This window comes from Nomascus leucogenys, chromosome 12, assembly GCF_006542625.1.
Source record: "Nomascus leucogenys isolate Asia chromosome 12, Asia_NLE_v1, whole genome shotgun sequence".
Classification (NCBI taxonomy): Eukaryota; Metazoa; Chordata; class Mammalia; order Primates; family Hylobatidae; genus Nomascus; species Nomascus leucogenys.
Genome location: NC_044392.1, coordinates 47,043,429 through 47,067,588, shown reverse-complemented (window position 1 = coordinate 47,067,588; position 24,160 = coordinate 47,043,429). Strand labels below are relative to the sequence as shown.

The 24,160-nt window shown below is 45.9% G+C and overlaps 1 protein-coding gene across 17 annotated transcripts in view; it reads right to left on the bottom strand.

Annotated features, from left to right (window-relative positions):
- The window catches only part of TPM3 (tropomyosin 3), a 36,913-nt gene that overhangs the window by 5,122 nt on the left and 7,631 nt on the right, over positions 1-24,160 (bottom strand). For 2 of the 17 annotated variants that reach the window (XM_030824438.1, XM_004089880.2), the window contains exons 1-8: positions 22,377-22,638; positions 15,539-15,672; positions 12,530-12,647; positions 12,354-12,424; positions 11,469-11,544; positions 10,090-10,152; positions 9,841-9,910; positions 8,749-8,827 (exon numbers count right to left, since the gene is read on the bottom strand). In XM_030824438.1, coding sequence (XP_030680298.1) covers positions 8,749-8,827; positions 9,841-9,910; positions 10,090-10,152; positions 11,469-11,544; positions 12,354-12,424; positions 12,530-12,647; positions 15,539-15,672; positions 22,377-22,508 — 743 coding nt within the window. In that variant the 5' untranslated portion in view covers positions 22,509-22,638. Of the gene's footprint in view, positions 1-6,927; positions 7,403-8,744; positions 8,828-9,840; positions 9,911-10,089; positions 10,153-10,853; positions 10,930-11,468; positions 11,545-12,353; positions 12,425-12,529; positions 12,648-15,538; positions 15,673-17,531; positions 17,635-22,376; positions 22,639-24,160 lie in introns of those variants that run through there. The other 15 variants (XM_030824439.1, XM_030824443.1, XM_003259344.2 and 12 more) reach the window with 11 other exon arrangements.

The window sequence follows — 24,160 nt, the reverse complement described above, 5'->3', positions numbered from 1 at the left end:
TTAAAAAAAAAAAAAAAGCAGCAAAAATCTGAAACACTTCTGGTCCTAAGCATTTTGAATAAGGAATACTCAAAACTGTACTAACAGTATATAAGCTTCATGAGGCCTGGGATTGGACCTGTCTTATTCACTGGGGCATCCTTGTCAAAATAACAGGTGTTGAAATTTGTGAACTAATCTCTCAAACTTCCTGTGATGTTACATTACATACAAATCTCGTGAACAGCCTGAACTTAGATAATACCTATAACCAAGTTAGTTTGTGTGATTCTCACTTGGGAAAGAAGGGATGTTATCAGGATCTTTTTTTTTTTTTTTTTTTTTTGAGTTTCACTCTTGTTGCCCAGGTTGGAGTGCAATGGTACGATTTTGGCTCACTGCAACCTCCGCCTCCCAGGTTCAAGCGATTCTCCTGCCTCAGCCTCCTGAGTAGCTGGGATTACAGGCACCCACCACCACACCCAGGTAATTTTTGCATATTTTTTTTAGTAGAGATGGGGTTTCACCATGTTGGCCAGGCTGGTCTTGAACTCCTGACCTCAGATGATCTGCCCGCCTCCCAAAGTGCTGGGATTACAGGCATGAGCCACCGCACCCAGCCGCGTTATCAGGATCTTTATCCCTCAAAGCAGCCTGGTCAATGAGAGTTCTGTTCCATTTAGGGAAGAAATAAAGAGACAGAGAAGGAGTGGGAGCATTTTATTGTCTGACTAAATCACAGAACAGAGTTCCCTAGGAATTGCATGAGGTCAGAAAGACAAATGCAGCTGTTCTCTCACTTTGAACTTAGCTTCTAACTCTGCTATCTTTAGTTATTAAAAATTAAGACCAGGCCGGGCGCGGTGGCTCCCGCTTGTAATCCGAGCACTGTGGGAGGCCGAGGCGGGCGGATCACGAGGTCAGGAGATCGAGACCACGGTGAAACCCGGTCTCTACTAAAAATACAAAAAAAATTAGTCAGGCGTGGTGGCGGGCACCTGTAGTCCCAGCTACTCGGAGAGGCTGAGGCAGGAGAATGGCGTGAACCCGGGAGGCGGAGCTTGCAGTGAGCCGAGATTGCGTCACTGCACTCCAGCCTGGGCGACAGAGCGAGACTCCGTCTCAAAAAAAAAAAAAAATATTAAGACCAGTACTAGCTCCTTAAAGTTCTTGGTTCCCTGATAATAGCTAAAACAAAACAAACGAAAAGGCAAGGCAGAGAACCTATTTGGTCCAGTGTTCTTTTCAGCTATACCTAATTAAGAAACAACCCCATGGCCAGATGCAGTGGCTCAAGTCTGTAACCCCAGCACTTTGGAAGGCCGAAGTGGGCAGATCATGAGGTCAGGGGTTTGACATCAGCCTGACTAACATGTTGAAACCTAGTCTCTACTAAAACCACAAAAATTAGCCGGGCTTGGTGGCACGTGTCTGTAATCCCAGCTATTCAGGAGGCTGAGGCAGGAGGATCACTTAAACCCCAGAGGCGGAGCTTGCAGTGAGCCAAGATCACACCACTGCACTCCAGCCTGGGCAACAGAGCAAGACTCCGTCTCAAAAAAAAATAAATAAATAAAAAATAAAAAACACAAACCAACCCCATGGAGTTGGATAGTATTCAACCAATACCATGTGAAAGGAAGAGATTTGGTTGGGGCTAAGATAAAGCTGCCAAACAGAATAGGTCAGTTACACCTATCAGATAACATGGGGTTACCACACCTTATTCCTCATCTCAATGATGGTAACAAGGAAGGGCAAAATGGGCCTGTGGTTCTTAGAAATTAAGAGGAGGGGGTAACATTAAGGGGACAAATGTTTTACTCTGATGCTTGACTTCACCCCAATACTAGTCCAGGCTCAAGTAACACAGGATGGCTTCTGCAAGGATATTAAGCCTTAAACGAAGGAATGAATTTAGCATTAGCACTAATTACATAGTACTTCATTGTTCACTTTGCTACCCCAGTTTGCTGGTCTCTATCCTTGCTCACACTAGTCATACCACAGGGAAAACAGGAGATACAACAGATCAGAGATATAACACCTTACTTTTCTCCCAATCTCTCTCTTATTTCCTTCTTTTTCTCCTGCCTCAGCCTCTCTAGTAGTTGGGACTACAGGCATGCACCACCACGCCCAGCTAATTTTTGTATTTTTAGTAGAGACGGGTTTTCACCACGTTGGCCAGGATGGTCTTGATCTCTTGACATTGTGATCCACCTGTCTTGGCTTTCCAAAGTGTTGGGATTACAGGCGTGAGCCACCATGCCCGGTCTACTTCCTTCCTTTCTAAGAAGGCTTTCTTCATGTCAAAGCCAACTTCTGCCCAGAATCTAAATATTTAGAAATGCATTGTCCAATATAATAGCCACTAGCCACATGTAGCTGAATTTAAATGAACTACGATGAAATACAATTAAATTTTAGCCCCTCAGCCACACTAGCCACATTTTGAGTGCTTGACTGCCACATGTGGCTAATGTACTAGACATCATTACCAAAAGTTCTGTTGGAAAGCACTGCTCTAAAGTAAACTACATTGCCTGTATAATCTTCCTACCAATACACTCTTTTGCCCCGAAAATGACTCCTCCTCTTGACTTCTTAACACTCAAAATGTACCCTCAAATTACTAAAGTATCAATGCATGTCCCATTTTCAGTTATCTTCCTTCTTAGCCTCTCTGTTGAAAAACCACTAGAAGGCCGGGCGCGGTAGCTCACGCTTGTAATCCCAGCACTTTGGGAGGCCGAGCGGGCGGATCACGAGGTCAGGAGATCGAGACCATGATGAAACCCCGTCTCTACTAAAAATACAAAAAATTAGCCAGGCGTGGTGGCGGGCGCCTGTAGTAGTCCCAGCTACTTGGAGAGGCTGAGGCAGGAGAATGGCGTGAACCTGGGAGGCGGAGCTTGCAGTGAGCCGAGATTGCACCACTGCACTCCAGCCCGGGCGACAGAGCGAGACTCCATCTCAAAAAAAAAAAAAAGAAAAACCACTAGAAAGCATCCAACCTGGAGCTTTTTAAAGAACTACTCAACCGTCTTCTTTCTCTCCAGTCAGTTCCATTTGGCTCCTCCTCGTACATAATGTTTTCCTCATTGTTTATTTATTTATTTATTTAGAAACAGAGTCCTTGCTCTGTCACCCAGGCTGGAGTGCAGTGGCACGATCTCGGCTCACTACAAGCTCCGCCTCCTGGGTTCACGCCATTCTCCTGCCTCAGCCTCCCGAGTAGCTGGGACTACAGGTGCCTGCCACCACGCCCAGCTAATTTTTTGTATTTTTAGTAGAGACGGGTTTCACCGTGTTAGTGAGGATGGTCTCGATCTCCTGACCTCATGATCCGCCCACCTCGGCCTCCCAAAGTACTGGGATTACAGGAATGAGCCACCGTGCCCGGCTTCTTTTTTTTATATTTGCAATTGTCCTTTATGGTTCTAATTTACCTCCATGGCATAAACTACCTGTACCCCATATGGATTCCCAACTCTCTTATGTCAACCTCTCTGCCTCAAGCCCTAGAATTTTGTTTTCACCCAGATACCTGCCAGATTGTCAGCTGTATCTTCTTTCCCTTCCCCCAGCTCCCCCAAACCAGGACAACATGATCTCCCTACATCTTTAACCCCACCATTTTCCTACTCTTTTTCGGGGGGGGTCTCATTCTGTCACCCAGGATGGAGTGTAGCAGTGTGATCACAGCTTGCTGCAGCCTCAGACTCCTGGGCTCAGAGGATCCTCTGGCTTCGGCCCTACAAGTAGACAGGACTGCAGGCGTGCACCACCATGTTTGGCTAAGTTTTTATAATATTTTATAGAGACAGGGTCTCACTTTGTTGCCAGGCTGGTCTCGAACTAGTGGATTCAAGAAATCTTCTCACCTCAGCCTCTCAAAGTGCTGGGATTACAGGCATGAGCCACTGCACCCAGCTCATTTTCCTACTCTAAAAACCAGTCAACCTTGTCTTTCGTCCTCACATCAAGTGGCCAGGCCTTTCACAATACCTGTCTTTATTTAGCGCCATCTCTCCTGCCACTACTCTAGCTCAGACCCTGATTATTCTCTCCTAAGAAAACTAAATTAACCTAACCCAATTTTTTCCAAAGTGTGGTGTATTCACTGCTACAGTTACTTTAATGTGATTAGGAAAAAACACTAACACATCAAACCTTTAATTTCAAAATAGAATTGTATCAAGTAAGAATAAAATAAATCTGGAAATGAGTAGATCTGAAGAAAACAATGTAGGCAGCAGTGAATATGGAAAAAGCCATCAAAAATGGTAATGTAAATGGCTGAAATGTGAGAAACACCATGTTAGTGAATCACTTTGCTAATCTGCAAAATAGTTACCAAATTAACTCTTCTTATATGCTATTCAGATCACAACATATCCTGTTCAAAATCTCCAGTGGCATCCCCATTACCTCCCAAGTAAAATTAGAACTCCTCAGCCTCATTTTAAGACACAACCTGTTTCCTACTGTGTCTAAATCTACCTTTATAGCTATTGTGGCCTTCTCATCTCTATCAACGCCTTTATTATTTTGTTTCTCTTTAAATGGAATGCTCAGGCCAGGTCCAATGGCTCACGCTTGTAATCCCAACACTTTGGGAGGCTGAGGCGGATGGATCACTTGAGGTCAGGAGTTTGCGACCAGCCTGGCCAACATGCTGAAACCCCGTCTGTACTAAAAATACAAAAATCAGCTGGGCATGGTGGTGGATATCTGTAATCACAGCTCCTCGGGAAGCTGAGATAGGAGAATCGCTTAAACTCAGGAGACGGAGGTTGCAGTGAGCCATGATCTCACCACTGCACTCCATCCAGCCTGGGTGACAGAGCGAGACTCCGTATCAAAAAGAGAAAAATAAATAAATAAATGGAATGCTCAATATTCACTATCCCACAACCCAACTCTGCTTGTCAAAAATCCACTTTTGGAACCCAATAAAAATGAATATGCAAGTTTAACATGTTGGCTGGGCACAGTGGCTCACGCCTGTAATCCCATCACTTTGGGAGGCTGAGGTGGGTGGATTACTTGAGGTCAGGAGTTCCAGACCAGCCTGGCCAACATGGCGAAACCTCACCTCTACTAATAATACAAAAATTAGCTGGGTGTGGTGGCAGGCGCCTGTAATCTCAGCTACTTGGGAGGCTGAGGTGGGAGAACTGCTTGAACCCAGGAGTCAGAGGTTGCAGTGAGCTGAGATCATGCCACTGAACTCCAGCCTAGGTGACAAGAGTCAAACTCCATCTCAAAAAAAAAAAAGAAAAAAGAAAAAAGTTTTAACATGTTTATGAAGTACCTATTACATGCCTTCTTCCATGAGTTTTTCCAATTCATCCCTACTAGGATCAGTCTCTTCGCCTCTACTCAATTCCCATAACACTATTATTTGTGGCATTTATCACACAGTATCTGTAGCTTTATGTATGTTTTCTCTCCTAGTAGATTCTAAGCAACTTGAGAGTAGGAATGGTGCCTCCATCTTTATTTCCATCTCCGTCTTAATATCCTATACCTAGAAGATACCAGGAAGTGTCAGCTGAATAAATGAATCTGAACCTTAATCTCAAAGGCTACGCGGCAGTAAGAAATGGAATGGACAAAAAGAAACCTGAATTTGATATGACTTAAAGTTTTAGATTAAGGAAAACTTCCCTACCTGACTATATCTGTTTAAAAGAAGAGCAAAAGTGTTTTTAACAGATGGAATCTTGCTGTGTTGCCCAGGCTGGAGTACTACAGTGGCTATTTACAGGTGCAATCCCACTACTGATCAGCACAGGAATTTTGACCCGCTCCATTTCTGACCTGGGCCAGTTCACCCCTTCTTAGGCAACCTTGTTGTTCTCCACTCCCAGGAGGTCACCATACTGATGCCAAATTTAGTGACAACATCTGACCTGCATAGCACACTACAGTGCAGAACTCCTGGGCTCAAGCAATCCTCCTGCCTCAGCCTCCCAAGGAGCTACAGGCACTACAGGCAAGTGCCATTGCACCCAGCTAAAAGAAAAGCAAATTTTAAATACATACCCTGCTGGGAAACTAAAGTCTAAGTGAACAACACTTACGTGCTTGGATTAGTATAATTCACAGCTATACTATTAAGAAATCTCTGCTGTGTAAATTGGAATGCGAATTCCTTTTTTTTTTTTTTTTCTTGAGATGGAGTCTCACTCTGTTGCCCAGGCTGGAATGCAGTGGTGCGATCTCCACTCACTGCAACCTCCGCCTCCCAGGTGCAAGCGATTCTCCTGCCTCAGCCTCCCAAGTAGCTGGGATTACAGGCACCCACCACCATGCCCAGCTAATTTTTGTATTTTTAGTAGAGACGAGGTTTCACCATGTTGGCCGAGCTGGTCTCGAACTCATGACCTCAGGTGATCCACCTGCCCCGGCCTCCCAAAGTGCTGGGATTTACAGGCATGAGCCACCGTGCCCGGCCAGTAATGGGAATTTCTAAAACGTTGATATTTAATTCCAAAAAATTTTCCAAGGAAAATTTTACTAGCAGAAATTTATGTATGTAATAAATCATTAGCCTCATATGCACATTATTTGAAATATGCATGATTGGTCATTTTAGTTTTCCCAATAATAATTTATCAGTTGTCTTATATCCCACTAGTCACACACTAGCAGGCAAATGGTAGCAAGTCTCAAATATGTAAGAAAGGTTTAAAGAAGAAAAAGTAAAAAAACTGTTGAGAATTCTATCCATTGTGTATTTTTCTGTGACTAGGGTTGACATAATTAGTCAATCTTAGCAATAATATATTGGGTTCACTGGGTGTTCTGAGGATGCACAATTTGAACCACGGGTAAAAGGGTACAGAATGTGTATTGAGAGTCACTTCAATGGCTTCTCAATGACACCACACCGAAGGAGGAATACCTGAAGAGAGAATGGAAACACTGCAGGCAGGATGATTTAAGAACCTGGAAATAAGGAATTTAATCTTGTTCCGCTTGAGGAGTATAACTAAAATTACTATCCTGAGTAACCTGTACTAAATCCATCACTCCGGTAGAATCAGATCAGCTGAGTTTAAATGTCAAGAAAAAATAGACACACACAAAAGTGGCTTTGATTATATAAGTCAGAGGAGGGGGAGCCTACAATAGCTCTTCCCCACATCACACCCCCAAGGCTCCTTCTTAGGGACAGCAGCAGCTTTGTCAATGACACAAATGCAGGGTGGCATGAGGTTTCCAGCAGCTTAACATTTTAATTTGGGGTGGGGGTGGAAGAAAATACATAAGTTGCTTTTTGCCCCCCATCCTAATGCCTTGGGGACCAGCCAGGCTGACCCAAATGGAATCCAGAGCGAGAGTGGGGCGTTGGGTTCCCCGAGGAGTAAAGGGGGCAGATCCAGAACAGAGCAGAAACGGTGATAATTATCTGTATGAAAAAGTAAGGATACTCTAGGTGAGAAGGACTAGCATCAATCTAGATAGCAAATTGGGAGAAAGGAAGAGGAAAAAAAGGAAGAGGTGGCAGCAGGAATAATAAAAGAGAGCCAGACACTTCAGCCTGAGAAATGTGGCTTCTTTTCAGGGTTAGTGGGAAAGATACAAAGAGGCAGATTAGCATCAAGGATCAGGGATCCACAGCAAACAGATGAAGCCCCAACAACTCTTTTTGGTGCTGTTTATCACTTGGCTTGCCTCTGGGACTCAGCTCAATGCTTAGGTGAATTTGGTATTTCCCATCTTGGGTAGTAGTTCCCTGAACTTTAATATCAGGGAACCAATTAAACACACCCAGGAGGCCTGAATTTTGTTTTCATGTGTCAGGGCCCAAGTCACTGGCTCTGTGGGCCCTATTTCCTTAGTTGTATGGATTCTACCTCTAGCAGTATCCCTTCTGAGAAGACTAAATTTGAGAAGCAAATAGAAAAATCACAGTGTAATGAAGAAACTATGAATACAAAATATAAAAATTACAAGTCCTGATCCAAGATTAATTGCCTCCAGAGCTTTTTTTCTTAAGACAGTCTCGCTCTTTAACCCAGACTGGAGTGCAGTGGCATTATCTCGGCTCACTGCAACCTCCAACTCCTGGTTTCAGGCGATTCTCCTGCCTTAGCCTCCCGAGTAGCTGGGATTATAGACGTGCGCCACCAAGCCTGACTAATTTTTTAAATATTTTTTAGTAGACACAGGGTTTTGCCATGTTGGTCAGGCTGGTCTTGAACTCCTGGCCTCAAGTCATCCGCCCACCTCCGCCTCCCAAAGTGCTGGGATTACAGGTGTGAGCCACTATGCCCGGCCTTTAATTTTTTTTTTTTTTTTTGAGATGGGGTCTCACTCTGTCGCCCAGACTGGAGTGCAGTGGCGCGATCTTGGCTCACTGTAACCTCTGCCTCCCAGGTTCAAGAGATTCTCCTGGCTCAGCCTCCTGAGTAGCTGGGATTACAGGTGCACTGCTACCATGCCTGACCAATTTCTGTATTTTTAGTAGAGAAAAGGTTTCACCATGTTGGCCAGGCTGGTCTCCAACTCCTGACTTCACGTAATCCACCTGCCTCGGCCTCCCGAAATGCTGGGATTACAGGCGTGAGCCACCGCGCCCGGCCATGCCTCCAAAGCTTTTGCCAAACAAATAACCAGCACCAATGTTTCAAAGATAAGGGTGGAGATTCTAGTTTCCAAAGGATAAAACCAAAGCACACCACTATGCATAGCTTGTACCCCCATCCACCCACAAGCCAAGATCCCAGCCCCACTCTGCTGTCAGATAGTTACATAGAGGTCATGTCATTGAGGGCGTGGTCCAGCTCCTCGCTAATGGCCTTGTACTTCAGTTTCTGGGCATAGAGCTCATCTGGACAGGCACAGGAACCACAGGGAGGAATGAGGGGACAGAGTGAAAGGTTTCAGAAGCAGATGAAGAGAGGGTATCATTAGAAATTAGGAAAGTGTGACTGTGGGTCTAATACCACAGTTAGGAAAATATCTATTCTGGCAACCATGACTGGACATTTTCAGATCTACTCTCTCCTATTACCAACTTCCTTTCTTGATACTCCCAATCGACTGCAGCAAGGGCTGAGAACCTGGGCACAGTCAGAACCAGAAATTCCTATTACCAAAAGCACTCAAGAGGATACCACTCCCATCCAGGTACCCAATTCCTAGCAGTGATAACACTTAATTGAACAAAAATAGCAAAGGGAGAGAGTATACATCCATATTCAGACACTTCTCTGCCTACAAAATGTGAACCCTATTAGTGGCCCCTCTGCTCCACAGGCTGCCCCTGCAACTCTGCCAAGAGAGTGTACCAAAGGAGCATACATCAGAGTTCTCAAAGAGTACGTTCCCTTGTCAGGGTGGATGGCAGATACCAACTTGCAGGGACAGAAAGTATTTAGAAAGCTCCTGACACTGGTCAGTGTTCAGATATGGTTATTCCACAACTTCACTTATTGGATAAATACGCCACAACTTGAATGGCGAAAAGAACTGTGGAAAGTAGCCATGAAATGACATGCATCTTGCCCTTCTGAAATCATGGCTTCCATTTAAACCCACAGACTAAAGGTTTAAGACTAATAGATTAGAGGTAAATGCAGCCATTATCATTCTCCTCAAAGGGAAGGGTACAAATTGCAGACTATTTGGTAAAATCTTCTTAAAGGAAAAGATTAAATTTAAAAAACCAATTCTAGGGTTTGACTCACTTTGCCTAGCTGTGGCATAGGACAGTGCACATGATATTAATACATGCCAAGTCACTACCAACGTCCTTTGGTGCACAGAAAAAGAGATTAATGGCTAATGGGCAAGGTCTTCCTCTATATTTCTCTATTTCAATCCCTACTCCAGGTTCCATACCTTCCAAATCATCAATTGTCTTTTCCAGCTTGGCTACCGATCTCTCAGCAAACTCAGCACGGGTCTCTGCCTGGGGGAAATATGAAATTAGTCAGAACCAGAGATGAAAACAAAGAAGAACAATCTCTATTTCTTCCACCTTCTACTTCTGGACCTTTCAGAACCCAAACCAGCCAGTCTAAGTCCACATTAATGCCTTATATACCTCTAAATGTTTTGGATCCTGCCCTATAAATCCCCTCAGCTCACCTCCTTGAGTTTATCAGTAAGAATCTTGATTTCTTCCTCATATTTGTCTTCTTTTTGAGAGTACTGTAAGATAAGTAGATTAAAAATTTCAGAGTAGAAATTAGTCACACAGGCAATACCCCCCTCCCTACACTTAACTCTTACATTGAATATCCTCTTGGACTAAATGTGCTGCATGGTCCAAGAGTAAGAGCAAGGCCTGGCTCTGGACAATAGGTCCCTGAAATCCAGAAATCTATGTCTTTAGAGCCATGAGATCCTCAGGTTAAAATTCTCCATGACTTTTTAAGATGGATCTAAGCTTTGATATTATTCAGATCAACCCAAGGAGGTGTTTTTCCTTTCCCCTGCTTAATGAGCAAGAGTAGCAGCACCCCAAGGTCACATGACTCAAACAGACCCACCTGATGGCAAAGTGAAGTCATCTGTCTTGATTGCTCATTAGGTCTCAGAGCTGATTCTGTCTGTTGCCCCCATCTGTCTGCTAGAAAGCTTGTTAGGGCCCCAGATTATTGCTTTTCAGCACAGCAGTAGCAGCCTAAGGAGCACGACTCCAGTAACCTGAGACCATGAAGTTATCTTAATTAAAGCAATCAAAGTGCACAGCAAGTAGCATTAAACCCAGAACCTGAATACATGGTAAGGAGGTAGGAAGAGGACACGCCTCACTGGATTATATATGGAATGCATGTCTCCAGTCTTTCAACAAGGGCAGGGCTGGGCCCAGGCCCCAAAGCCTGTCACTTTCACAAACCAGCCCCTACCTTCTCCGCCTGAGCCTCAAGAGACTTGAGGTTGTTGGTGACATTCTTCAGCTCCTCCTCCAGCTCAGAACACTTACTGTGAATATTTTAAATACCACAGGAGAGGAAAAGGGAAAAGGAAGAGAATAAAAAAAGGGAGAGAGACACACAGACGTGAATTGAACCTATATGTAGAGAGAGTTGGAAGGCATACTGGGGAAGAGATGTTCCCAAGTAACCTGAGCAAGCATCAACCCTCCTCCCTCTACCATAGAACGTATCAGGAGCTAGACCTTCCTGGGCTCAAAATGTTTGAATACTAATAAAGCACTTGAGAGAAATCCACTACCAGGAACAAGTCATAACTGCTACCTGGGGTGGAGGTGGGAACAAATGCCCAACCCAAACAGTCCCCCAAATCACCCAAAGGAAGGAGACCCTGTGGAGAGGCAGTGAAGCAACTAGGAAAGAAGAGATGAAAGATGCCAAGTAAGTGGAAAAGAATGGAGCATTCCATGGAGAGATGAGACAGCACTCAACAAAATCAAGTGGAGGGGAGGCAGCTGCAAAACAAAAACAAAACAAAACAAAACCACACCATATATATAACCTTGCTGTGGGCTTAACGGTTAGTACCTTTTCTTCAGCAGCACTCAGACACTTCAGGTTCTGGTCCATCAGTCTAATCTGCTCATCCATCTCTCGGCAACGGCTGTTAGTGATAGTCACGGGGATGGCACAAGCCAGGTTGTGGGGAGGGAGTAAGGTCAAAAAGGAACACAGCAAGAAAACAAGCAGCAAAACAAACAAACAAAAAAATTCAAAAAATGGGAAGAGACCACCACCATGGTCATGATATGTTATGTCTGGCAGACGGGAATGTAAGAGGGAAGCACAAATACATATACATTCAGCACTGACTTTGTTAATCAAGGCCCAGAAGGTACACCGATGGGAGAGCAGTTACTATCTACCGTTGCCCTAAGGTTCCCCAGCAGATTGGCAAAGTGGCAAAAACAGACACCAGATTTTTTTTTTTAAATGTATTTGTTTTAGGGACAGGGTGTCCCTATGACGCCCAGGCTGGCCTCCAACTCCTGGGTTCAAGCAACCCTCCTGCCTTGGCATACTAAGTAGCTAGGAATACAGGTGTGAGCCACCACACCCAGCCAGACACTAGATCTTAAATCAGGATAGCCACTTTGATGTCTTCCACCCCAGGTGGAAGGACGCAGTAGGATCTTCCAGTTAACTGCTCACCATGTATTAGTCCTTATTTGCTCTCAATTTGTAAACCCTACCAACAAAAAGTAAGAAAGCCTCTTTTGTCACTTGTCACTAGTCAGGAGAATAAGGAAGCCTAAAACCATTCTTGGGCCTAAAAAAGCACTATAGATGACTCCCATTCCCTAGGCCCTGTTTAACAAGGTTGAAGGAATGCTAATTTATTCATATTAGTGCCCAAGCCAAAGGGGAAGGGACAAATTGGTAATGATAAGATTTGAGGAGCTAGATACTCACGACTCTGCCAGCTCAGCTCGTTCCTCTGTGCGTTCCAGGTCTCCTTCAATAATCACCAACTTACGAGCCACCTACAGGAAAAGATCCCAGTATAGCTTAGTGAAGCAAAGGAGCCATTTATCTCATTATTCTTTGTAAAAGGCTGATATGAGAGGGACGAACAGAAGGTCATTTACCTCTTCATACTTCCTATCTGCCTCTTCTGCAATGTGCTTAGCTTCTTTGAGTTGGATTTCTTGGAGTTCCATCTTTTCTTCATCTTTTAAGGCCCGGTTTTCAATAACCTTCATACCTCTGCCAGAAATAGGACAAAAACAATACTGACACCCTGAGGAGTGTGTCGTCAGCTCCACTCCAAGGGTCTCAGAACTGTACTTTTAAAAGCCCATTCCTCTCTGTCTGCCCCTCAAATGGAAATTCCATGTTACTACTCCCACACCTTAGTTTAATTATTTCATTTAAAATTTTTTGTTATGGCTGGGCGCAGTGGCTCACGCCTATAAGCCCAGCACTTTGGGAGGCTGCAGTGGGCAGATCACCTGAGGTCGGGAGTTCAAGACCAGCCTGACCAACATGGAGAAACCCCGTCTCTACTAAAAATACAAAATTAGCTGGGCGTGGTGACGCATGCCTGTAATCCCAGCTACTTAGGACGCTCAGGCAGGAGAATCACTTGAACTCAGGAGGTAGAGGTTGCGGTGAGCCGAGATCGAGCCATTGCACTCCAGCCTGCGCAGTAAGAGCGAAACTCCGTCTCAAAAAAAAAAAAAAAAAAAAAAAAAAACAACTTTTTGTTATAAAGATAATACATCCTGGCCAAGCGCAGTGGCTCACGCCTGTAATCCCAGTACTTTGAGAGGTCAAGGCAGGTGGATCACTTGAGGTCAAGAGTTCGAGACCAGCCTGGCCAGCGTGGTGAAACCCTGTCCCTACCAAAAATACAAAAATTAGCCCGGCGTGCTGGCAAGCACTTGTAATCTCATCTACTGAGGCAAGATAATCACTTGAACCTGGGAGGCAGAGGTTGCAGTGAGTCAAGATCGCACTGCTGCATTCCAGCCTGGGCGACAGAGTGAGACACCATCTCCCCCACTGCCCCAAAAAAAACTTATTAAGAAATTAAATATTAAAATATTAAATAAAAATATGGATATATGCGGCTGGGCACGGTGGCTCACACCTGTAATCCCAGCACTTTGGGAGGCCGAAACCGGCAGATCGCCTGAGGTCAGGAGTTTGAGACCAGTCTGGTCAACATGGCAAAACCCTGTCTCTACTAGAAATACAAAAATTAGTCAGGCGTGGTGGCAGGCGCCTGTAATCCCAGCTACTTGGAGGAAGCTGAAGCATGAGAATCGCTTGAACCCGGGAGGTGAAGGTTGCAGTGAGCTGAGATTGCGCCACTGCACTCCAGCCTGGGGGATACAGTGAGACTCTGTCTCAAAAAAATATATACATATTATTTAAATATATACATATACACAAAAAAATCCCATCCCAACTTCCCCAAAGTAATAATATACTAGACGGTTCTGCAACTTGTTTTCCACACTCTTTTTTTCCCCCCCGGTATTTAGCATGCAGCTATCCTCACTTACTTTCTTTTTTTTTTTTTTTTTTGAAACAAAACAAAAAAAAAGGGAGGCTCACTGCAACCTCCACCTCTTGGGTTCCAGTGATTCTCGTGCCTTAGTCTCCTGAGTAGCTGGGATTACACGCGCACCCCACCATGCCCGGCTAATTTTTGTACTTTTAGCAGAGACTGGATTTTGCTGTGTTGGCTGGGGTGGTCTTAAACTCCTGGCCTCAAGTGATCGTCCACCTCAGGCTCCCAAAGTGTTGGGATTACAAGTGTGAGCCACTGCGCCCGGCCCTCACTTTCTATAATTTGCATGCTACTCTAATAGTATACACATAGCTGCCTCTTTCATTTTCACAGCTGCACAGTAGTAACGTACCCTTAGCAGGGCACTATTTATTCTGAAAACCCTTAGTTGTCAAGCACCTCTGTTCTAGTTTAACTCACATGTGGCAAGGAGACAACTGGCTATTTTCAAAAAGATGAGTTATGATTTGGTTCAAGGGCCATGGTTCTCAACCCTAGGAACACATTAAAATTAGCTGGGGAAGGCCGGGCACAGTGGCTCACACCTGTAATCCCAGCACGTTGGGAGGCCGAGGCAGGAGGATCACAAAGGCAGGAGGTCAAGACCATCCTGGCTAACATGGTGAAACGGTCTCTACTAAAAATACAAAAAATTAGCCGGGCGTGGTGGTGGGCACCTGTAGTCCCAGCTACTTGGGAGACTGAGGCAGGAGAATGTCGTGAACCCGGGAGGCAGAGCTTGCAGTGAGCCCAGATTGCGCCACTGCACTCCAGCCTGGGCTACAGAGCGAGACTGTCTCAAAAAAAAAAATTTAGCTGGAGAACTTTAAAAACATCAATGCCCAGACCCCTCTTGCAACTGATTCTAATGGAACTGGGATGAGATCTAAGCATCCACAGTTTTAAATTCCCCAGTGATTTCCCCCCTCACCCCTACCTATGATTCTAATAATGCAACCAGCGTTGAGAAGGCTTACTAAAAACAGATTGCCAGGCCCCACATCCAAAGTTTCTGATTCAGCAGATCAGCATAGGAGCTGAGAATGTGAATTTTTACCAAGTTCCCAAGTATTGCTGATGCTGCTGGTCTGCGACCTTACTTAGAGAACCTCTGTTTTAGAGAAATTAATCTCACAAATAGAAGCTTATGATCCAGAAAGTAGAAGTCATACTGGTGATCCCATTTTAAGGATCATTAGGCCAATTTGTAAGGAAATATCAATTACAAAAGGGTCACAACATCTAAGTTACCCTTACTGTCTTCAAGGAGACAGAATATGCAGAATAGAAAGGAGATCCTGTGTGATGGAGTTAGTATTTTATTTTTATTGATTGATTGACACAGGGTCTTGCTTTGTCACCCAGGAGTGCAGTGGCGCAATCACAGCTCACTGTAGCCCCAACTTCCTGGGCTTGAGCCACCCTCCTGCCTCAGCGTCCCAAAGTGCTGGGATTACAGGCATGAGCCATCACATGCAGCCAGAATTGCTATTTAGAAAACAGGTCTATAAGGAAATCTTGATCAGAACTATTATGAACTTCTTTTAAAATCCACACTCCATCAGGCTTCCCTACACACCTCTCACTCTCATCAGCAGCTTTTTCCGCTTCTTCCAGCTTTTGCAGGGCAGTGGCCAGGCGCTCCTGAGCACGGTCCAGCTCTTCTTCAACCAGCTGGATCCTACGGTTCAAGGAGGCCACCTCAGCCTCAGCCTGCATTTGAAGGAAAGAATGGACAAGGGAAGCAGAGGCATGGTGAAAAGAAGAAATAACTATGACATTAAGATCAGGGTTGACTACCATGAAAAAGCCAGAGTCTCACAGGGTAGAACTTGTCTTAGCTCAGCTGTTAAAAGATCTAGCAGACATAACTTTATATGTATATATATTTCCTCCCTTTCCCATCAACGAACTCCCATATGTTCCACAGGAAGAGTGTTTTAAAACTCAGTTCCTTGCCCAGCCCAGTGAGTTAGTACCACCCACTTCCTGGACTCAGTTCAAATTCCTCAACACACTGGAGTCAGAAAAGAAAGTCAATGAAGGGTTCCTTCTGCCTGAGCTCTGGCTTGGAGGCATGTCTCATCCTCAGTAACCTTTTAAGTGTCTCATAAAGCAGAAAAAAAAAAAATAAGAAAGGTTTCTTAAAGAGGGTATCCTGACTGGGTGTGATGGCTCACGCCTGTAATCCCAGCACTCTGGGAGGCTAGGGCAGGCAGATCATGAGGTCAGGAATTCGAGACCAGCCTGGCCAATACGGTGAAACCCTGTCTCTAATAAAAAACACAAAAATTAGCCAGGTGTGGTGACGCGTGCCTCTAGTCCCAGCTACTCCAGGAGGCTGAGGCAGAAGAATCCCTTGAACCCAGGAGGCGGAGGTTGTAGTGAGCTGAGATCACGCCACTACACTCCAGCCTGGGCAACACGGTGAAACTCCATTTCAAACAAAAAAAAAGAGGCAATCCTGGATTACCTATTAATTGCTGCTTAACTCAACTGTCATTCCTATGATCACTTTACCCTAATACATCAGAAGAATAACTAGCCAAGGGAATGTCTTCCAGAATAGCCTTCCAGACTGGAAAGCAAAAGAATGGAACATTGTTGGGATGCCTACTCACCAGCCCTTCAACTTGTGCCCCCGTACTCCTTTTTTAAGTTAGCTACAAGGAGCTGCTTCTGGCTAAAATTATCTGCTTTGATAGCTTTACAAAAAAGAAAGAACATTTCCACCACACCCACTACCATTCCTCCAAATTTGTGAATTATCTCCTTTCTATTCCTCCAGCCATCCCCTTAGCTTCACCTTCTAATATAGCTTATGACAATCGACCCCCTGGCCTCCATCTCACAATGAAGTATAGGCTAGAGTCCAAGTAAACCCATCCTGGATGGGTTTTCCCTAAGAAACAAGGAAAGAAGGAGGCAGCCTGCAGGTGAATGGAGAAATTCTAATGGTAGGAAAACCTCTTTCCATGACTGCCTCCCCACTACCTTGACTGGTGGGAGGTACCCTGAATGCAACAATATACAAGAATTTAATATGCCCTGCACACCACCCAGTTCAGATGCTTATCCAAGTGCCTGGTAAACACGATCTCTCTTCTATAGCCCAGACTGTGCCTGAATTCTATTACCCTGATTTCTTCTTGGCAGGCAGGAGTTGGGGCAGCTATAGAAACAGCCTGGGCCACTAGCTCCGATGAGGAAGAATATAGACCCAAAGACTCCTTTTTAACCATCAGGACTGGCACAAAAACTTCCACATACAAACATGAGAGGTTGAAGAGACTAGGAAGGGAAGCAGAGGGCTGGGGCTACAATCTAGCCACCAGGCAAAGAAAATCGAGAAGTCAACATAAGGTGAAATTATTAAGAAACCATTTGTGCCTCTAACTACACTATTCAAAACACCACAAAGACAAGTATTCTTTGCTTCTGCCTCTTCCAGAAAAATAGATGTCCTCTGTAACAACACACATTTCTCCTCACAAACCCAACAAGGCCACGAGTCAAGAGCAAGTCAGGCTATCAGGCAAGACCTAGGAGACACTGCTAGTAAAATGACTTACCCCCCTTAGACGAAAAATACAACTAGATTTAGAGGAAGCTCATGAAATGTAAGACATCATCCAGCTCACCAGTAGTTACCCAAACTGGAGTAGAAGATAACAGGCTATGGGGTGGGGGTGTACAGTTGCCATGACAGCAAGCTGGCTCAGGCAGTTTCTCCCACAAATCAGCATTTACAATAGAATTCTTAGCAAGGCTGAAAAGGGAGAGGGGGGAAACACATCTTGGTGCCCTCCTAAGAGCATGCACACATGAACAAGCCTGTATCAAAAGCAGAACCCGAGATGGGAGTCCTAGAAAAGGCTTCAGAGACCCCCTCGGGGGTGGAGTGGTAGGGAATGGGACCTTGCCTTTCTCTTTTCTCCTAGCACAGAGGATCAGTTCTCTTTACAATGAAACAAAAGCCTGCAGAATCAAGATCTCATACTTTGTTTAAAGGAACAAGGAAGACAAGCTGACTTTTCCCTCATGAGTCTATGCATAGTGCCTGTCCCTTTCAGGTCAAATAATACCAAGGGGTACCAAGAGATTGAACAGGCCTACTTTTTGCAGACCAGGCTACCTGTGGCCCTGGGAGACGTTAAGCTCTGCACTTTCCTAATCATCTTAGTTTTAGCATGCCCATCCAGATGTGGTTTTGGTGTTTCAGCTGACCTATCTCTGCCCAGTGAGGAGGATATACAGTACTCTGTCGTCCTTCCCTTCAAGTAATAATAGGATTCTCCACTGCCCAGGAAGCAAAGATCCTGGGTGAGGGATTGGGGAAAGAGTAGAATGCAGCAGCAACTCAGTCACTTTACAAGATGGCTGACAACAGCTTCGGCTATCCTCCACTCCAAAGAGATTTCCCAAATATGTCAACCCCTCCAGGCAAGAAACTGACACTGTGATGGTACTCTCAGGCAGAACAGGGCCAAGGACAGAAGGGGATTAGCCTAAATCTGGCTTTCTGCCACACTGGGGTTTCTCCTATTAGATAAAAGCCACAGATGAAATTCAAATGAAAGAGTATTAGAAAGTTAGGCTTGAGCCCTGTAAGTAAAGGACTATTTGAGTTCACTGTGCTCACAAATGCATTACCCAGGGAGATACCGTGTCCTTGGGGAATTTAAACTTCACCAAAGGGGAGGCAAGTTGGAAGGGAGCAGAGCTAGCTGCCCCACAGTAAACAAAGGTGGAGCCTAAGCAGGGGTAAAGGGCTATCTGCCTCTCCCCTGTGTGTGTGTGTTCTACTACTGGGGAAAGAGAAAGGAAAGCAAAGCAACCAAAGAAAGGTGGTAAAGCCTGTTGCTCAGTCCACCAGGCCCATGAATAGAAGAGAACCACACAACAGTCAAGCATTCTAACCTCTCTAGAGACTAGGAATTTAGGATTAAGGCCAGAATCAAAGCCCACTCCCTCGGTAGTACTCTTAAGGTTTTTATCATTAATTTTTTTTCTTTTTGAGGCAGAGGTAGTGTGCTGACCTTACAATCCTGCAGTTGACCCCTCACTCCCCCAGTGCCAATACTCGCCCAGGCTGGAGTACGGTGGCATGATCCAATCCCGGTTCACTGCCACCTCCACCTCCAGGGTTGTGCCTCAGCCTCCCAAGTAGCTGGGATTACAGGCATGCGCCACCATGCCCAGCTAATTTTTTGTATTTTTATTAGAAATGGGGTTTCATCAGATCCACAGGTGGACCTCAGATTCACCCGCCTTGGCCTCCCAAAGGGCTGGGATTACAGGTGTGAGCCACCGCACCCAGCCTCTTAAAAATTAAAAAGAGAAAAATATCAGGGACAATTAGGAGAGAGGTATTAAAAACAGATAAGGTGAACTGTACATTTATAAATGGTTACAATGGTAAATTTTATATGTATTTTTACCATCACTACCACCAAAAAAAAGAGATAAGGAAAAAGACTGCATTTAAACATTATGTTGCCATCTGTTTCCATTTAGACAGAAGTACAAAGGAAATGCAGAACTGAAAGTAAATTTGACAAGGTGCTACATTATAAAAGACCAATTTCCAGGCCAAGAGCAGAAAAGAAAGATGGATCCTAGAACACCAGTGTCTCAGTTTTAGACTCATCTAGCTTCCCAACAAGGGTGGCTTGGATGTTCACACAAAGTAACCAGGAAAATAATTAAGTGACAATCCTACTAACAGCATGAGATACCATCAGAGGGTGCAGAGTTTCCAGCTCCAGAGGAGGGAGGAGTCTGCAAAACCCACATTCCAGAATGCCTTAAGAGGATAACAGGTAGCCCGAGCAACCCCCCTCCCTTCCCACAGGTGTCTCCTCCTCAGTAGGGGTTCAAAGTTCAGCAGAGCAGAAAGTCAAAAGACTAAGCTTCTTCAGGCTGGGGAGTAGAAGAAATTATTTCATCAATATTTAACTATTACCCTACTTCCCCATTCCGAGGACTTCCTCACTAGACCTCAGCTCAATAAGCAAATTTGGCAGGCTCTGAGTGAAGAGTAGTTTAAGAAACATCACCCCAGGACGGGCGCAGTGGCTCATGCCTGTAATCTCAGCACTTTGGGAGGCTGAGACAGGCAGATCACTTGAGGTCAGGAGTTTGAAACCAGCCTGGCCAACACGGTGAAACTCCATCTCTACTAAAAAAAAAAAAAAAAAAAAAAAAATTAGCTGGGTGTGGTGGCGGATGCCTGTAATCCCAGCTACTAGGGAGGCTAAGGCAGGAGAATCACTTGAGCCTGGGAGGTGGAGGTTGCAGTGAGCAGAGATCATGCAACTGCATTCCAGGCTGGGCTACAGAGCAAGTCTCCATCTTAAAAATAAAAAATAAAAAAAAAAAAAGAAGGGGGATGGGGGGCAGGAATCACCCACCTTAGAACTACTCCTAGAATGTCCATATTTAAATACTGAGCCTAAGATTCTGCAGCTCAACATATGGCCAGTTCCTCTCTGTCTTCCCCTTTAAAGCTATCTGGTCTCCAGAACAAAGAAGAGAAAGTGCCACTGGCCATAAAAAGTCACCCAGTCAGTCCATCTCACTTGCACAGATAATGAGAAGTTGTTGGCAAACTGAACAGAGGAAAAAAATCTACCTAGAAAAAGGTGACTGAGGAAGACAACAAGCTCCCATCCCAGCATCTCCATGCCCACTTATAAAAATAAATGAGTATTCCAACAATCTTTAAGTATTTAACCTGGAGGGCAGCTGTCCCCCAATTACCATCCTTTTCTGAAATCCACCCCCTCCCTCCCAAAAACATTCTCAGTTATTTCCCAGAGGAGCAGCCAAAAACAGAAACAAAAACAAAAACTTACCAAGGGAAAGAACAAAGAACAAACCACGAGCACTTTCACTGGATCTTAAATTTTAACAAGTTACTTTACTCTCTCAAGATCCTCCAAAACAAAGCCTCAACTCGTATCAGCTCCATCTATTAGACTGCACCCTAGACCTTGGAAAATCTTATGGCTTACACTAAAACTAATCAGCCACTTTTAAACAGAAAGACGTTTAAAGAAATCACTAGAATAGGCTGGGCACGGTGGATCACACCTATAATCCCAGCACTTTGGGAGGCAGAGGTGGGTGGATCACTTGAGGTCAGGAGTTCAAGACCAGCCTGGCCAACATGGCAAAACCCCGTCTCTACTAAAAATACAAAAAATTAGCCGGACGTGGTGGCGGGCACCTGTAATCCCAGCTACTCAAGAGGCTGAGGCAGGAGAATCACTTGAACCCGGGAGATGGAGGTTGCAATGAGCCGAGATCATGCCACTGCACTCCAGCCTGAGCGACAGAGTGAGACTCTGTCTCAAAAAAAAAAGAAAGAAATCACTAGAATCACTGTTCATTCCACCAACATTTTATGTTCCCACTTTCAGTTGAACAAATATTCCACTAGAGTCACCTAGAATTCATTATGATCTCCACCAAATTGCCCAAGTCAATCAGAAACCTTGAGACTGGCACGCCATCTGATTCTCTGCCACACACTCGCTTATCAGCTCTGCTCGGAAGAAATGTTCTTAACCAGTTCAGCTTGCACTGATCACACTTCAGCAATAAAGGCCTGAATCTGGCACAAGTTCCTGCCTTCCAGGTCACTGTGGGTAGGGCCAGGCAAGTTTGGTTGGCTCCTACACTTGCACTAACGTTGAGAGAAGTACTATCCCCTCCCCTGCCGTTTCACGTAGATTCAGAGAGTGGGTGTAGCAGCTTCAAGAGCACCCCGTAAGAGGAAAGGGCCCCTGGCCAGAGGATGAGAGGCGGTCCTGTGGCCTCGAGCTCCTCCAGGGAGGGAGGGCACCGCGCTTCCTCTCAGCCAACTGCTGCCTCATTTCCTGAGCAGGAGGAGGGAGCGGAAAAGCTGCCAGCAGGCAGGCCGGGGTCTTTCCGGCGGTTCCCACCCCACAACCCTCACCATTTCACAGAAGGTTCAGTACTGCCCCTCCCCGAACAGAGAAGCACCCACCCACTCTTACCCCTTGGGCAGGAAACCTCAAGCCAGAGCAAAGTTCTCCCACCCTCAATGGGGAAGTGGGGGAGGGAGAAGCCGCTGAGCCCCTCCCCCGGCCGCGCCCGGATCGGAGGCATTGAATGAATGAGGTGGAGAAAAAAAGAGGAGGAAAGCCACACCCCAAACCCCGTAAGGCTCAATTTCTTCAAAGGTCAAGTCTGCTCGCCCGAGCACTGTTTCCCCCTCGTCCGCTTGCTGTCCTACTGGAGCTGAGCCCCACCCATCCTCCGCGATCCCAACTTCATCTCCGAGCCCGCCGGCCTTCAGAGGACCGTGCTCCAAGGCAAAAGGGACCTTATTCCGCTTGCCGGATACTCCAGCGCCTGCCCCTCCCTCATGAGCCTCACCATCTCCGTACCTGTTCCCGGGCCCGCCTTTCTCCCTCAACTTCTCGCTGGAGGCGCTCAGCTCGCTCCTCTGCATCATCTGCCTGCTGCTGCAGAACCTGGATCTTCCGCTTCACCGCCTCGATGGTGGTGATCCCAGCCATGGTGCCCACCCAAGTACTGCTCGCGCTCCGGTTCCTGCCTCCTCCGCTCGGCGTTGCAGCCTCCTCTTACCCTTACTTCCGCCTGCTACGCCCTGAAATACCGGAACTCACCAACCCGCGCGGATGTGACGTCCCTCTGCTGCGCCCTCCCACCGCCAGGCAGGCGGGAAGGCAGTCCACTGGAGGGAGAGCCGCGGCAGGGAGTGGATCCTCTCAGTTGCCCTGAGCTACCGCTCACGGCCTTACCTTGGGCCAGTAAACTGGGACGGGGTTGGGACGAGGGAGTGTTACCATGGTAACTGGGCGGCGCTTCGTGCCCTAGCCTCTCCCGCCAGGCTGGCTGCCCACAATGGTTGGCCCCTTTGCAGGTAGTCGGCTGACCTTACACTCCCGCAATTGACCCCTCACTTCCCCAATGCCGATACCCGTCACCGCTCAATGTATTTGCTCCACAATATAAACATCCTACAAGTCTCTGCTTCCACTCACCCCACGACAAACTCCAAAACCAAGTTCTAAGAAAAGCCTAAAAGACCTTCTGGGCCTCAGGTTCAAAAGAGCCCCACTCAGTCTCCTTTCAAAGTCGGCTCAGGTAGGTAGGTTCTCTCTCCCGTCTCCTGGAAGTCAATGAATGGAACTGTCGGAGTGGAAGGGATGGGCAAGTTGGCACAAATTCTCATTCTATTTGGCATGGTATGAACTTAAGCGTTCTATTTAGAACAACAGACTTTTCCCCTCTTTTTTTTTTTTTTTTTTTAAGAGACGAGATCTCGCTCTGTTGCTGGAGTGCAGGCAGTGGCGAGTTCGAGCCCAGCTTCGAACTCCTGGGCTCAAGCGAGCCTCCTACCTCAGCCTCCGGTGTAGCTGGGACTACAGGTGCACGCCACCCCGTCGGGCTCCGTGTTATTTTATTTATTTTTGTTTTGTTTTTTATTTTTTGGGACAGAGTCTCCTCTGTCGCCCAGGTTGGAGTGCAGTGGCGCGAACTCGGCTCACTGTAAGCTCCGCCTCCCAGGTTCAAGCGATTCACCTGCCTCAGCCTCCCAAGTAGCGCCCTCCACCACGCCCAGCTAATTTTTTTGTGGTTTTAGTAGAGACGGGGTTTCACCATGTTAGCCAGAATGGTCTCGATCTGCTGACCTCGTGATCCGCCGGCCTAGGCCTCCCAAAGTGCTGGGATTACAGGTCCCTGTTACTTTTGAGAGTCATTATGCACCAAATTAACCAACCTTCCAGCCCCTCCAAACCTTGGAATGATTCAGGACTTGGCAATTTAATCATCAGCTGGGGGTGGTACCTCATGTCTGTAAGTCTAGGATTTTGGGAGGCCAAGGTGGGAGGATGGCTTGAGCCCAGGAGTTCAAAACCAGCCTGGGCAATATAGCAAGACCTCATCTCTAAAAATAAATAAATAATAATCACTTAGAATTCCTTTTGTGGATAAGAAAGATATGCCCCCATTTTATCAGGAAGAAGTCCTCTATTACAGACCACTGTCAGCCGGGCGGGGTGACTCATGCCTGTAATCCCAATATTTTGAGAGGCCAAGGTGAGAAGATCACTTCAGCCCGGAGTTTGAGACCAGCCTGGGCAGTATAGTGAGACCTTATCTCTACAAACAATTAAAAAATTAGCCAGGCCTGGTGGCAGCA